General features: G+C 48.1%; 1 protein-coding gene across 9 annotated transcripts in view; it reads left to right on the forward strand.

Moving 5' to 3' along the window:
* The window catches only part of ARID1B (AT-rich interaction domain 1B), a 404,641-nt gene that overhangs the window by 323,080 nt on the left and 66,628 nt on the right, over nt 1-14,933 (forward strand). For 8 of the 9 annotated variants that reach the window (XM_053914215.1, XM_053914219.2, XM_053914216.2 and 5 more), the window contains one exon: nt 9,085-9,264. The exons of the other annotated variant lie outside the window; for it this stretch is intronic. In XM_053914215.1, the coding sequence (XP_053770190.1) occupies nt 9,085-9,264 (180 nt within the window). The remainder of the gene's footprint in view (nt 1-9,084; nt 9,265-14,933) is intronic. 9 annotated transcript variants of the gene reach the window in all.

Genomic DNA, 14,933 nt, shown 5'->3' on the forward strand with positions numbered 1-14,933 from the left:
AGGCCAGCAGCTGAGAGGGTTCGGTCGGGTGGATGGAGAGAACTTAGATGCTGCCTTCTGTGTCTCCAACTGTAGGACACTGTGATGGCAGGGAAGGAAGGGGCCGTTCTGCCAGTTCACCTGATGGCACAGCTGGGAGAACACTGGGGGGCCTGGGTCACAGCTTTGTACAGGCCATTAGTTTCTGTCCTCTCAAAGAAGCTCATGGTGTGAGGAAAAGCAGGCAGGCAGATAAACACTGGAGATACTAAAATGTAACAAGAATATTCTCCAAATCTATTTCCCTCCAAATGGGAATCTGACACCTATTTGTGATGAGAAATCACTGTCTGTGTTTGTCATCGGAGCTCCTCTGCTAAGATGGCACAGTGTGTGACCATAATGTCACATGTGTTGGGAAACATCTTTTATTGAACTGGCTTGAAGAAACAAGCCACCTATCCTGTGAATTTTTAACAGATGCCAGCGTGAAAATAAATTGTCCGTGTGCCAAAGGAAAAGCACGCTTTGCTTCTTGGTGACTTGAGGCACCTTGGGCATCTGGTGCCCCGACAGTGCAGCGCCCTGCACTCGGCTGTGTGCTCGCCCGCCCTCCTGCGTTAGCCTGGCACGCTCGCTCTTCCTTTGCTCTCTTCCCTTTTGTGGGTGGATGGACTATGATCTGGGCTTCGCACTTCACTGTTTTTCCCACGTGACTTAATGTCTTTAGTGCTTATGTTGCAGGACTTGGTGACTTGCAGGAAAAGGAAAAGGAGATGCAGTGGAAGGCTAAGATCCATGTTAAATTGCCTTCCAGTTTAGTTCCCTGAAATATCCTGGTTTTGTTTCCTAATTTACTTGACTTTCTTTCTAAATCAGTTCTCTACGACCCTTCAACTTAGGGATGCGCTTCCCTTGGCTCTCTTAACCCAGCGGTGACCATGCGGAGCTGGGACGGCCTGTCACCGCCCATTGACACCTAAGGAGCTCACTCTCTACTGTGTGCCACCCCCCCAAAATTAAATATAAACTTCCTCTGTTTCTGAGGTTTTTTGAGGTACTTCTAATGACAAACTCTTTCTCGTCCAGTAAAGAGTTTTCCCTCATTTCTCCTACATAAAAATATTCCGCGCTCATTTCACCCCCCAAAGGGGAAATGGGATTTGTGTATAATGCCTACATAAGTCAGTAGCTTTTTTTTTTTTTTATCTGCCACGGTTTTGACAGTAACACTGGATCTTTCTTTTCTAAGAATTTTGGTTTTTACAAGTGAGAGAATTACATAGCATGTTTTTCTAATCCAGGAGACATAACTACTTAGTAAACCACAAATAATTAGTATAATGCTATAGAAAATTGAAAATTCCTGAAAACTCAATATTTAATGATAATTTAGATAAATATTTTAGATGCTCATTTTCTGTTGGGCCAATTCTAAACAGCAATGAAGGGATTTTTTTTAATTAAGAAAAATGTCTCTCTGGCTCAATCCTACACAGGTCTCTATAGTAGACCCTGAAGTAGCGTTTTCCTTAGTCTTGAATTAGCATGACTGGCCCTGCTGTGCAGTGAGCATCGATGGTTAGTGTGGGAGTTTTCCTTCGGTGCCAGTGTGAATATCCATGGGAGAATGGCCCTACAGAGGGTGATGCGGAGCGTGCCAACGGCATGGGGTCCTGGCCCCCCACCAGTCCTGCCTTTAGTTATCGGGTGCATAGAAAATGGCAATCAAAAAAGTATCCGGTTGTAATGAAGTATCTCAATTAACGCAATGTGCCTTTGGAATAAACTTTAGGGCAAGTTGCTAGTGTCTCACTGGGTGGTGGGAACAAGCCTGGACAAAATGGGGCTTTTCCCATGAGCTCCAGAGCTCCATGAGGAGCCCCCAGCAGATGGGCAGATTCCCTTTTCCCGGGTTACAGGCCGGGGTGTTTTTCTTTATAGCTAGAAAGAGAATAGTTTTCTTATTTCAGACTCTAGTCTCCCTTTAAACCCCACAAAACCCCCAATGGATTGATTCATCCGTTGCACAAATGTTCATCAAGCCAGTTGCTGTCATAGGTGCTTGAGATCCAGTGGGAAACGGAAGTCAAGGTCCTTCCTTCCTCTTTACACTGAGATGTAGCAGTAACGCACTTGACCGGAATGTGATCCCTACCCCCTCCTCCCATCTTGTCCTCTCTGTCTCTGTTTTAATAGGCAAACTCCAGGGAATCCTCCAGATCCGGAAGGATGTACATAGAGTTTGATACTACTCATCTGATCAGCTCTGTAGTTGTTGGGTGTGTGGCCTGAAACTGACAAGCGTAGCTTTTCTGAGCCAAATAACACAGCGGGCCAATTATTTCTGGAACTAGCTATCTGGAAAAGGGCACTGGTTTCTGGATAGTCAGCGGAGTCAGGGGAGCTGCCCAGCAGCTATAACTGGGCGGGGGGCACACAACCTCAGGGCCCCGTGCTGCCTGCAGAAGGGCATCTGGTCATTTGCCAGGAGGCTCACGGATGTCACTCTGTCTCCTCAGTGCATTAACCCCAGTCCAGGGACTCGCAGCCCTTTCTGCCTTTCCCGTGCTGACTGCTTTGTAGTGGAACCTGGCAAGGGAGGCTGGTTTGGAAACTTGGAGTCTTTCAGACAGGAAATAAATGGTGGGTTATGTGAAAAATAATCTGAACACTAATAGCGATCACTTACTGAGCCTCCAGTGTGTGGGGGCTCTGAGCTCTGCCGCACGTGACATTTTGTCATTTAATCTTAGGAGGTAGGCTTGGCTGTTATCCCCACTTTTCAGGAAAGGCAACCGAGGCTTAACCAACTTGCCTGAACTCACCTACTCATAAGTGGCGAGGCCAGAATTTGAATTTACAGTGCAGGGGGGCACGGACAGAGTGGATGCTTTGGGCAGGTGTTTAGGTGATAGAAATCTTCGTTTTCTGTGGCCTGTGAAGCTGTCAGCCACCCGTTGTTCCCTCCTTGCAAACTGCCTGCCTTTCCCCAGAAATGATTCCTCAGGCGGACTCTGAACTAAGGGACCAGGCCATCACATTTGTTAAATGGTTTCTGCATAGCCAAAGGAAACAGGCTCTGAACGAAGATGCTTCTCACTCATTAAAATCATGTGTTTGTTTCCAGTTCTGTGCCAGACACTTCGCTCGGTCCTGAGGAGACAGATGCAACAAGAGCATCGTTTTAAAGCCTTGGTGCTCCATCCAGGGGTTGGGGAGACAGTCACACCAGCAGATGTGAGCGGTGTGCCCACTGCTCTGCCCCAGCTCACGGGGGTAGTGCTTTTCGAGCATGGGAGTGTCTGCTTTCTGGTGGCCAGAGCAGGCCATGGAAGGGAGCAGGAAGCCGAGCCAGGAAGGATGAGAGGACATCAGTTACCGGGCGGCGAACAGCCAGCCTCCTGGGCACACCGTGCAAACGGCGTGTCCAGCAGAGGCCAGATCTAACGTGTTGTTTGCAGACGGTGCCTCCCATCAGTGGGTGTTCATACTGAAAGGGAGGTGTAACATATCAGAGTGGTGTCTTGTGGGAGGAGGAAACCCTTGTGGTCGGGCGTGGATGCTGATGCTTGTCGGTGAGAAGGCTAGATGCTCCAGGGGGTGGTGCCGCTTTCCCTGTGGGCTGCCGACATTCAGCAGCCGGGGTGGGGAGGCCTTCCAGAAAGCGGTCAGTTGTTAAAGTAACTGTTGAAAAGAGCTGACCAAGTAAAACGGTGCCCCATGGACTTGTGGGACTTAGCTGAATGCAGGAACTTTAGCTTCCAAGAGTATAAATGGTGACGTCCACTTTGCTAGTCAGATGTGGTTCTGTCTCAGACGGATCTCAGAAGCTGCCTAGTTAGCGGTATCCGGGCCATTCCTACACACCACTGAGGTCTCAGCTGAGGACGGCTTCTTCAAGGAAACCTCACTCGTCCCCAGTCCGAGTCGGGTCCTCGTCTACCCCGCAGCAGCAAACGTCAGCCCCAGCAGGGCAGGCACTGTTGGGCTCATCGTGGGTCCCGGCGTCCAGCTCCGTGCCCAGCACCTTAGTTTACCACTTTTCCCTGTCGACAGTTTCGGTTTCTACTCAGCTGACTTCCAGTCCTTCGAGAACTAGGATCTCTTCTTTCCCCCTCTTCTTAATGCGCTCTGACTCTGCACACACCCCCCTGAGAGCCAGGGTCCACCTGAGGCGTGCGGCCAGTGCTTGTGTCACGTGACCGTGGGCGGAGTCACCAGTGTGACGGCTGAGGTCAGAATCCCCGCAGTGAATGGAGGGCCTGTGGCTTCTCTGAAAAGGCAGCAGCAGTGCCTTTGTGTGGTGCTCTCATGGTGCGTGTGGGCTCAGAAAGCACTTGTGCATACGTCTTTCTTGGCCAGCTCTCAGGCGTGTTGTAAGCGCGGACGGGAAGTGTGTTCAGTTTCGAACAAGAGACCGTGGCTTCTGATGCCAGCAGACGCATGTGTGTGCCTCCTGCTGCCTTTTTCTCTGAGCAGGTACCTGCTGCGCTCTCTTTTCCTGGAGGGGAAGCTCTGATTTTTCATGTTAGAAGCGTGCCCCCCTCCGTGTGGAGTGTGTTAGTACAAGTGCCTGGAACTGTGTGCACCTGTAACGAAGGGCCCAAAACAGCACATTCATTCACGTAAACCTTCTACAGACTTCTGGATAAAATGCGTAAGTCATATTTTCATACGAAGTTCCCAAGATTTTTTGGTAAGTTCTTTTATATAATGGAAATAGTAACTGTCTAAAGTAGTTTTTCCCAAAGTTTGAATTTTCCAGGTTAGCTCTTTACTTGGGGGCATATAGTTCTATAATACCTCTTGTAATTCAGTATACTTTCATAATATGTAGGAAATTCATTTATACCTTCTAAATTCCCCTTGCTGGAAAGTTTGACTTCAGTGGCTTGTAACTAGAAAAATTGTACGCCTTCTATAAAAGCAGCTTCATTCTCTTAGCTGTCAGTTTTTCTGTGCACAGAAAGCTGCCATTTTATAATAGCTTTTTCTAAAAGAAGAAAACAATCAAATATGTCACCTTAAATAGGTAGGAAATTTGGGGTTGAAATTTGATTTTTGGAAATATTTTAACGTTTATTTCATTCAGAATAAAGGTTAAGACAAGACAAAAGAAGGAATACCCCCCCCAAAATAAACACAGAAATTATGTGTCTGGATGCAATTTTTCCTGGGAGAAAAATGTTTAAGCGAGCCTCGGAGAGAAACAGAGCTAGAAGTGGTCCCCCTCCACCCCGTGCAGGCACTGGGGTGCCCCCTCTCTCCGCCCGACGGGGAGGAGGCCGAGGCCAGGCAGGGGAGTCGGTGGCTCGGTCTGCACAGCGACGTGTGGACACCAGGACTCGCGTTCTCGCCCACTGCCCTTGCTGTTCGCCAGGCGGCCTCCCTTTTTGAATATATAGTAATAGTAATGGCTAGTAGTTATTGAAAACCTACTGTGTGTCAGGCACTGCTATGATATTTGCAGGAATTATCTCATTTAATCCCCCCAGTGGCCTTCCGTGGTAGATATATTTGTCCCCATTTTGCAGAGGGGGAAACAATAATAGACTTGCAAAGTTTTTCTCTTTAGGATGAAAAGCAGAAATACTTTTGTAAGCTAACTTCTGTCTTCTAACGTTACATCATTTGGTTTAGATTATTATGATATTCAACAGCTTTTTAAAAGTATAGTTATATTCATAATGGATGTCTTTTTTAGTGGCATAGAGTTCAGACGTACAGTCACCAACAGAAGGGTGGGCAACTGATATCAGCAGTTCTAGAAAACAGCAATTAAATAAAATACCCAACTTTCCTCGTGGTACAAGAACTATGGAATCAAACACAAATCACAAACTGTCTCTGAACAGGTACATTAACACACCATTTGCCTTGGCAAGAGGAACCCAGTGGTGGGAAGTAGAGATACGTGGTTTTTAACCCTTTGGAGTTTTACTCGGTTACATAAGCACTGGAGTAATTCAGATTCCACATACTTAAATAAAAAACAACCGTAGGAATAAAACCAGCTTTTCCTTCTAGCTGGAAACTGCATCTGCATACGTGGGGTATTCAGGAGTTAAAAGATACTCGTGGCCGCTTACCGACCAGAACACCTCCACCGTAGTCTCTTTCTTTTGCATGTCCCCTGACGGGCCACAGAACACTTCCACATTTATCCCACCTGATCTTGTAGCCACCTCGTCTTCAGCTAACAGTGAGGAAACTGAGACTCAGAAAATTTGTTATTTACCTGAAGTCACACAGCTCATGTGATCAATACACATGTAGTACATTTATTTACTTACCTTTTTTCCCTACGAGGTTCTGAACTAGTGGCACACACAAGACTGTACCCTGGGCCTCTGTCCCCACCTGGCGGCCATCAGATGAGCAGAGCTCAGAAAGGAGTGGGGGCAGTTGTCACCTCTTTTCATTGTCTTGGGACAGCTGGAAGGGGGTGTATCTCACTGAACATGTCAAACAGGGTTGCGGGAAGCACTTGTAGGGGGTGCCTCTGGAAAAGCATGCAGAGGGGAAGTAAGCTTTCCAACGTCAACTTTTGCAGGTGGAGGTAGGTTCCACACCCCATGTAACTTTGTCCCCAAGGTGTGGAACTTGGTGCAGCGACTCATTCCACTCGATTTCGCTTTGGCCACTCCACTCCTCTGGAGCCTTTTCACACAGTAGACTTCCTGCAGAAGGCCAGTGGTAGTTCCAGGGGAACGTGACGTGTATTTTCAAGGACCGACTAGTCAGAGATAAAGAAATAGCTTTGCCCAAGTAGAATCTTAGAACTCAGGTGAGCAAACCTGAAGCCTAGAGTAAGTGCCCCAGAGGCCACAGTAGCTTAAAAACATGCCACGTCATCAGAGGCTGTAAGTCCTTCAGCGTGGACGCTTCCACGGGTGAAGTGAGCGTTCGTGCAAATTAAAGGACTGGTGCTCTCCTTAACTAGCGAAGAAGAAAGCAGTCACTGTCTGAAGAGAGGAAAAAGCCACACAGCCTGTATAGAATGGAGACACGTTTTTATTAAACGGGACTCCGTATGAAACTCCTGAGAATTTCATAGTAAAGCTTAGATAAATATTTCATGTAACATCTTAAGATGCAATCATTTTTAGTAATTTTAGTGCTCTGATTTCTGTTTGTTTTCAGATTTGAAAAAGCAAACATTTCTCATGCTGATTTATATCTGGAAGCTGCCAATTGAGCTCCATTTCATAAGGCTTATCTTTATAAATAAATGAAATGGGATAATAAGGAGCAGCTCTACATACTTTTTGTCGGTCTCTCCAGATAGAAGGAACAGCTCTGGGTACTTTCGTGTCTGTCTCTTCAGGCAGAAGTAGTGTTGAGAGACCCTGTTTTTCTCCTGCAACATAAACACCCCAGTCTTTGTGAACACCCCGTCCTGGTAACCCCTCACTCAGGCTGACCTTGGATCCAAACATCGCCCCTCCCTCCCGCTGCCTCGGGACTCTCTGGAAGCTTCTGCTCTGGGTTCTCCTGCGGAATAGGCAGAACCTGCCCGCTCCAGCACACAGGGCCTTCGCCTGGCGCCGGAACTCGCACCAACCCAAGCTCTGGGTTCTCGGAGCTGTTTCTCAAACAGCCCTTCGTTAGTGTGCTGGTTTGGTGATGTTAGCTTTTTCTTAGAGGCATGTCTTGATTTGGGGCGCACTTTTGTCTAAATGAGTATTTCATGGCTTCTTCCACATTCTTGCCTGTATGTTGGTATATCAAAGTCCTTTTTGATGCATAGCACATGCCACATACTCTGCCAGGCACTTCGATGCAATGGTGGGCACAGACGTCCTTGCCCTCGTGAGGGCTGCATTTTCGTGGGGAAGAGAGACGATAAGTGAGCCAAAAATAAAGTAAGATGATGGCAGGTTATAAAAAGGGCTGTGAAGAAAAACAAGGGAGAAAGGAAGGGGGGTGTGGCTGCAGCTGGTCGGTCAGGAAGGCAGGCCTGGAGGGTCAGGAGGAGCTGGCAGCGGAAGAGCCTCTCAGAGCCTTCAGGAGCTACGAGAAGGCCAGGGGACAGATAGGGTAGTGAGGAGGAGGAAAATACACAGGAAATGGGGTTGACAGGAGGAAGGCGATGCCACACCGCAGATGATCCCAGAGACTAGTCAGGTGTTTGCGTTGCATTTCCAGGCCCGGTGGGAAGCCTTGGAGGGCTCTGCAAGGGGAGGATGTGCTCTCATTTCTCCTTGCATTCCTGAGAAACCATTCTGGCAGCTCTGGGCGGGCGCTGAACCAAAGGAACAGAATGGACGGTGGGGCAGAGAGAGAGAGAGAGGAGTTAGACGGTGGCCAGCCGTTGTGGGGAAAGGAGACAGCAGCTGGCGCTGGCTTGTGTAGGAGCGGAAATGGAGAAGAGGCGATATGTTTCCCAAGTAGAGACAACGGGATGCACCCGTGGATGGATCACACACAGGGAATCGGGAGGGAGGGAGGATAGCATCAGGGGTCCTGACGTGAGCCTTTGGGTGGGCGGTGGTGCCATCGGTGGAGATGGGGAGACCACGGGCAGAATGGGTTTGCGGGTGGAAGTCTCGGTCTGTTTGGGAATAGCAGAGTACACAGCAGCCCAGCCAGCCGTTTACAGCTCACCCACAGGGACAGTGCGTCAATCAGGAGCGCACAGGTCTGCGTGTTGGTTAGGAGTCAGGTAAATGTTACGTGCAGGAGGAAGCTGCCGTTGGCCTGGCCTGAGAGAGGGGTGTGGTGTTTGAGTGACACGTGTCCCAGAGATGAGATGGTGAGCGATGCTGGCCCTGAGGCGACGTGCACAGCGTGTCCGTCCCAGCAAGAATGGAGAGTCGCTTTATGTCAGGGGCCTCATCTATAAGGCACGTTAAGGGAACTTGCCTTTCCTCCTTCTCCTTTCCCTAGTTCAAGTCCATGATCCCCTGGGTTCCCAGAACCTCTAGTGAGAGTTCAGAGTTAGGACCAGGGTAGCTCCAAAATCTTCCACGCTCAGCTTTGGTCTTTCGGTTTCTCTAGGGGGATCTCACGGTGCCAACCTTCTCCCCACCCTTCTTCCTCACAATTCCATGTCCATTTTTGTCACCTGCATTTATATATTTCCATTTATTTCCTACTTAGGTTTTATGGCAGGCACACAAAGAAACCCTCAAATGTCTCAATATGGACCTCAACAGACAGGACCATCCATGTCGCCTCATCCTTCTCCCGGAGGCCAGATGCATCCCGGAATCGGTAGCTTTCAGCAGAGTAACTCGGGTGGGACTTACGGTCCACAGATGAGCCAGTATGGACCACAAGGTAACAAAAAAAGAGAGAAGAAAAAAGTTTTTCCAAATGCATTGCAGTAGGTTGTAGAGGTTTTGTTAATATGTTAATTTACGATCTGAGTATTACAAACATCTTTTAAGACCCCGTTATTTGTTACCTGACAGATGTGTGAGGTTAATGCAAACCCACAGCCCTTTAGTTGCCCATAATGGTGGGAAGAATAATTATAGCAACTCTTCACTAAGCGTTCGTGCCTCAGACACTGCGGTAAGTGCTCTTCACACATCGTTACTAATAAAGGCGTAAATGCTTGTTTCTGTGTAAATGCTTTGAGAAAAAGACACAAGCCTTGTCCTCAAAAGCTTCTTATTTAAAACTTGGATTTCATTATGCTGAATCCTGAGGTTGCTCCTCCCTCTCTGTGCGTAACTGTCTTCACAGCAATGTGCTCACTATTCAGGAGGCTGTCATCCCGTTACATCTTGTCCCGGTCTTTCTTCAAAGTGCTAGATCAGGTAAATAGGAGTTCTGATTTTCAATCACCCGTCTTCTAAGAGGAAGACGGGACAAAGCCTGAACGAGACACATCTTTCAAAGAGGGAAATTGGTCCAGAGTAGAAAAATAAGTGGCATCGCGCCCAGATGCACAGTTTACATTCAGCCTTCCTGGAAGTTGGTGTATGTTTTGTCGTACACGCGGAGAACCCTTTCATCGGGGGCTTAACCCTGATATATGTATTCCGAAGTCACTTTTGGCAACAAGGCCTTTGAATTCAGCACCTTTTTAATATTTTGTTTATTTAAATTAGACATTAATGCATACTTTAGAGAGAATGAGATAATCTGGCACAATTCCCAGAGTTTCCCACTTCTGAAAAGACCAGGAATATTCCTAGTAAAGCTGATGAATACCCACGAGGGAACCGTAGTGAAATGTTTGCACCTCCACAGCAGAGTTGGGGCCACTGAGTTCAGCCTTGTTATTTCCCAGAGGCCTTTGCATCTGGTGGTCTGTGCTGAGTGGGCGCCCACAGGCCAGACGATTGTACGAGGAGACCCAGGTACCTTGTCGGCTTTTTACCTGCTGTTTCTCAGAAAAGCCTTCCTGGCTGTTTGATAGTACTTTGCAGTTTGAAAATTGAGTTACCGTGTTTCTTTAATGCTCTTTCCAAAGGAATTTAAGCCCCTTCCATACCACAGGCGTGGCACTACGTCCTCGCCTTACACTTTGTTAGATTACGTGCCAGCCGTTCCTGTTGTTCGGAAAACTGTGCTGGAAGCCCCCAGCCTAACAGTTTGCTCGGGCCCCTCTCTGCCTCTGTTCTCACATGTAGTCAGAGTGCTGGATGCCGCGTCATACCTGGTTTTCCCCGTTCCTCACCCCAGGGGCCCCTGGGGATCTACGTCCCCGTTGACAGGACCCAGAGTCGCTCAGCTGTGAGCGGGCTGCTGCCCACGCGCCCTTGCTCTGCACGGTGGCTGTCTTCACAACTGGGTTTCTTTGGCTGTCGTGAAAAGAAACTTAAAGTTGGAAGGCAGATTATAAATTGTGAGAGGCTCAGAAAAATGTGGGCTTTTGCTCAGAATGTAACTGGAGACAAGGTCAGAGCCTCGTTTTCAGAATGGGGGTGGGGGTAGCTAGCTGAAGGGCTAGGGCTTAACTGGTAACATTCACAGGGTTTCATGGAACTTCCAGTTAGTCTCCCCATTCGTCAGTAACTGATACTAGGGTGAGGAGGACTACCTGATGAGTCCTCATTTAAGAGCATGGGGCACATCCCCACTGCCATGTCCTTGGACAGTTGCTTACTCTGTGGAAATTACTTTTCCCAGAGAAAATGAGATGATAGAACCTTGGAAGTTGCTTCTGATTCTAATGTTGAGTCTAAATTTTGCTTCAGCTCTGGAGCCTCTGATACGAACGGAGCCCAGGGCATCCACCACACCACCTTTGGGGTCAGAGTGAAGAGGGTGTTGGTGCTGAGGTTTTTCTGGGGCTGAGTTTGGGTTGGTAGTAGAAACAGCTTCCCGTGAGAATGATCATCTCCACACTTGGACTTTCTGACTCTGAAAGCAGATGTCTGTGTGTCTGTGCGCTGGGTTCTCACCCTTCCCCAGGTGATGTCCGGCGCCGTCCCCGGCGAGGTGCATGCCCCGCAGGGCTCCCGGTGCCCTGCTCTGTTGGAACCACCCAACTTTCCTCCTCATCTGTGGTCTCCTCAGCAAGCCCTAAGTGACAGGGCATTGCGCTTGGACCATGGTTCGGTCAAGTCCGTAGACGGCCTTACCTTTGCATGTCTCTCTTTGTTGATCCTTTTGAATGGGGTCCCAAAATGAAGTATGTTTCCCATGTGTCTTCTAACTGCCCACATCTTTAGGAAAATGCTCAGCTTGCATCTCTGTGGTGCACAGTTCAAACCTCTGGAAAGGGTCACTCCTGCAGTGACCCACAGTGGTCATCGGCCTCATCTCTGTCTCTTACTAACTACGTGACTTTCTTCTGGTTTGGTTTGGCTTTTAGCGCTCTCAGGGGGGCGAGGGGAAATACTTTACAATGTCTTTCTGCTATTTTATTGTCAGGAGTAGCTTCTCCAAAACTGTTGTTAGTGACAACAACCAACATTTATGAGATGTCACTGTGTCCTGGGTCCTGTTCTGAGTGGTTTTCATAACTTAAGTCCTTTATCCTCACATGCTGTTACTACTCACTCCACTTGACAGATGAAGAAACTGAGGCACACGACACGTAAACAGCCTCCCCGAGACACACAACTGCCAGGCAGCGCTCAGACTCAAGCAAACTCGCCCATTTTCCTAATGAACGGGAAGCCCATGGCATTAACTCCATTTTGCAAGTGAGCAGGTTAGGGAAAGATGCCTGTGACCCCACAGCTAGTACGTGGAGAGCTGGGGTTCAGAGCAGGGCCCCACTGGGCCGTCTCCTCCACCTTAGGCAGGCCCTCCCCATGGCTCCTTTGTTCAGTGCGGCAGCTGTGACACGAGAGGCAGACTGCTAGCCTTCAAGAAGTGAGGATCGACATTGTGGAAATACAGCAATACTAGAGATTAAGGAAAAAGTTCCTATGAAGTAGGAAGGGGAAATTTTTATTAATGTATAATGTAATTATTTTTACATTAATGAAATGTATATTAATACTGTAAAACCTGAATTATTAAATACCCAAATAGGATCAAGCCAATATAAATGTGTAAAAATGTCTAGTTGCATATATTTTATGGAATAGTACTTTTCTACCTTCAAGCAAGTGTATTTAGTAACTACTACAAAGCGTGTGCAAGCGGGCCGTGGGACTTCCTTTAGCCGAGAGAAAGGAGCTGTGTAATTGATGTGTTGCCTGCTGACAGATGAGTTTGTGCGGGAAGAAGAGAGTGGAGCTCGGTTTCATGAAGACTGTCCTAGTTGTTTGCGTGGAATCTGGAACAGTGTCAGTCACACTGGCTGTCCGCAGACACCATTTGCACGTTTGTCACTAATTGTGAGAGCTGTAGGTCCGGCCCTAGTTTTGCTATGAATGGGAAGCATCGCCTCAGGTGACAGAGGGTGAGTCTGCGCCCTGGTGTCACTCTCGCCTGGCAGGGTCTGGGCCGCCTCACTCGGCCGCAGCCTAGTCTGCTGCCTCAGTTTGTCTGACGTGTGCCCTAGGAAGCAGAGAACTCAAAAGTGGGCGAGTCTGGTGAGCCTTTTATTTCTAAATTACATGGTAAAAGATGTTTTTCAGACAGGTTCAAGGTTTTTTTCTCTAAAGTAAATTAGGTGCCATCTCAAGTCTTCCTTGTCCCTTTATTAAAATATGCTTCTCATAAATTCAGCAGAGGCAAACTTTAAATGATACCTGCTTGGAATGACTGCAGTTCCAAAATAGTGGGTTTCACATTAATAATCTTACGGCTGTTTCAGTTCCAGAGGAACAATGTAGAAATGTCACTAGTTGGTGACTCACTAGCTATTGGAGACTCCCTTATAGGCCCGTGACCACCTCGGTGTCAGCATGACCCAGGACTTCAGTCTCCGCTCTCGTAAGCCCGGAGCTCGGTCTTGTTATTGAATTAGGCTGAATTCAGCCTCCCCCTGCAGCAGCGAGGTATGCCTGCCCCCTGGATTCATTCCCACCCCCACCCCCCGCCTCGCTCTTGTTTCCAGAGGCTGGCGCAGCTCGCTCCCTCTTGGGCTTACTCATTTTTTTTTTCTTGAAATGGGTTGTAATACACTTGATGTGTTTACAGCTCTCTCCTACCTTAACTATTTTATGGTAAAGTGGCAGTGCTAGGCAAAAGTATTAATTCCATATTCTATATCGCTTTGTTGTTAAAGACGTATTCTGAGTATCTTACAAACGTGAGGAAAAAAAGCAAATTGCAGCAGCCATTTTATAGCTAAAGGCAGTTAATGCAGTCTTCGTCTAAGCGTGAATTTTTCTTAACGGACTGGTAATTGTCATGATTTTATCAAAGCCGAGGGATTAGGAGAGAAAGGAAAATTGAAAGTATAAGTCAACTTAAAATTTTAAAAAGGAAAAGTAAAAACATAAAACAACTTTTAATTTTGACTAGTAGAAGCTAATTATTGTCAATAATTAAATTCATATTGCTAATTAAAATCAACAGCACTCGAGAGTGCCGGCACTCACTGCCCTCGCCCATGACTGAGCGCACAGCTGCGGCGACGTCTCAGTGGCCTTTTAGCGCCGCTCCAGGTCTCTGTCCTGCCAGTCCTGGGTGGCAGCGCAGGACCAGCAGGCGTGGACGTGCGGCTCTGCTTGGCATCATAGCAGGGTGCCTTTACCTGGGACTCATAGCTCTGCCGTCTTTCAAATGTTCGTTTCAAAAGAAATGGCCTATGGAATCACAGCTCAGTAACTGAGAGTGGCACCAAGTGGCCTTTCGGAAGGGGCCCTGGGCCATCAGGCGAAGCAGATCAGAGCTCTCCCTGCAGGGGGCACCATTCCCACACTGGCTCTGCAGGCGAACGCGGGCACCACCCACCAGTCAGGGCCCAGGGAGGGTGCGGTGCGGGTGTGGGTGCTGGCGCTGGCGCAGCGTGACCAGGCTGCTCTGAGACTCCTTCATTCTTGCCGTAGAGATTCTACTGTGCTACACCAGATGGTGCTGTTAAGGGAATACCTTTGCACGTTTGTTGCGTCATTGCTTTTTCTCATGTTCCGAGAAATAGATTGGAATGTCTGCATCATGAAAGTAGTATTTGGCATATGACACAATCGATGGTAAAAAGATAATTTCACTGATTAAAAAGTTATTAATATTGGAATAGTTTGTGTCTGTTCCATGGCGTTCTACCCATTGTTCATGGCCAACAGTAATTACTGTCAGCATTGTTTTTCCCCCACAGCAACCACATGAGACAGAATCTCGTATTTTTTTACCCTTTTTACAGATGAGGTACCCCTGTCCCTTGGCGCCCCGTGCTCTCTTCTTCACTCACTGCCCTGACGTCAGATACTGGCATCTGAGTGGGCACCCCTGCACCCCAGGCCTGTGAGTGCTGTCGGCCTCAAGGGTGGCTGTGTCTGCAAAGAGCCGCTCCTGTGACCGGAGAGGCAGCCCACATGCACACAGCTTGTCATCTTCTCAGGGACGCCTTCCTCCCACTGCGAATAAGTTCCCCTGCTTTATTTCTCTTCGCAGTGCTCAGCACCATGTGACACTGTCTCGAGCCACTT

The sequence above is a fragment of the Desmodus rotundus genome, chromosome 11 (genome assembly GCF_022682495.2).
Source record: "Desmodus rotundus isolate HL8 chromosome 11, HLdesRot8A.1, whole genome shotgun sequence".
NCBI lineage: Eukaryota > Metazoa > Chordata > Mammalia > Chiroptera > Phyllostomidae > Desmodus > Desmodus rotundus.